Source organism: Sphaeroforma arctica (assembly GCF_001186125.1).
Source record: "Sphaeroforma arctica JP610 unplaced genomic scaffold supercont1.10466, whole genome shotgun sequence".
Lineage (NCBI taxonomy): Eukaryota > Ichthyosporea > Ichthyophonida > Sphaeroforma > Sphaeroforma arctica.
The window spans coordinates 1-936 of record NW_014030092.1 but is presented as its reverse complement, the minus strand read 5'-3'; the positions used below and the strand labels follow the sequence as shown (position 1 = coordinate 936).

The window sequence follows — 936 nt, the reverse complement described above, 5'->3', positions numbered from 1 at the left end:
TACATAGAATAACACATACACACACACATATATATATATATATATATATATATATATATAGGCCCATGTATATACATATACATAAATCCGTATGCAAATAGTTACGTAGATCAACCTAGCAATGATTGCTTATAGCGTTTCGGCTCATAGCCACCATTCCTCTGCTTCACTGTCAATTGCTGGGGAGTATTAAAGTACTATGCTTCATATGAATGCACAACTCAGTCCAGTCAATACATATTCATACACGAACCACCTGATTGCCATATACCTATTCAGATAAGAAGTTCTACATGCGTTTAGATCATCGCAATTAAACTTGCTAGAGCTGTTATATCACATAACCACCCTCAGTGACAATGTTTCTGTTTCGCTTTCATTGAATGTGGTCTGTCGTCTGGGGACGTGCATGCTTTTCTTCGCCTTATCCCACAAAGCACACACCTTCAATGTATGTGTTCACACTTCTCACGTATTATGTGTATATATATATATACAGATAAGAAAGATCACACGAGTATATATCGTCATAAGTATACCAGCTAAAGCGCTTCTATCACTCTATTACGCATAGTGACGATGTCTCTGCGTCCCTGTCGTCGGATGTTGAGTATCATTTACGAGAGATCATCCACGAAGCCATCAAGTTCCAGCGACACTCGCGCCGGTCGACGCTCAGCACTATCGACGTAAACAACGCACTCCGTGTGAAGAACGTAGAGGTATGTACGTAAGTGTATGGTTATATACATGTGTACGTCCGAGTGATAATTATTTGTATATGTATGTATGAAGCACTTTTCAATAGGTGATTGATTGGAGATTCCCACACGCTGGTGTACTCTCAGACCCAGCAGCGTATACAACGCACTTCACGTGAAGAACGTGGAGGTGTACATAGCTCTTAGTCAAGCGTAATGATATCTGTGTATGTAC

At 40.1% G+C, this 936-nt stretch overlaps 1 protein-coding gene across 1 annotated transcript; it reads left to right on the top strand.

The window, feature by feature from the left end:
- Positions 1 to 574: 574 nt before the first annotated feature.
- Positions 575 to 734, top strand: SARC_17347 (hypothetical protein; the record flags this gene model as incomplete). The annotated part of the gene is made up of 1 exon (XM_014288557.1): positions 575 to 734. A coding segment is annotated over one exon (160 nt), but the record flags the coding sequence as incomplete, so codon positions are not given.
- Between the last annotated feature and the right edge of the window lie 202 nt (positions 735 to 936).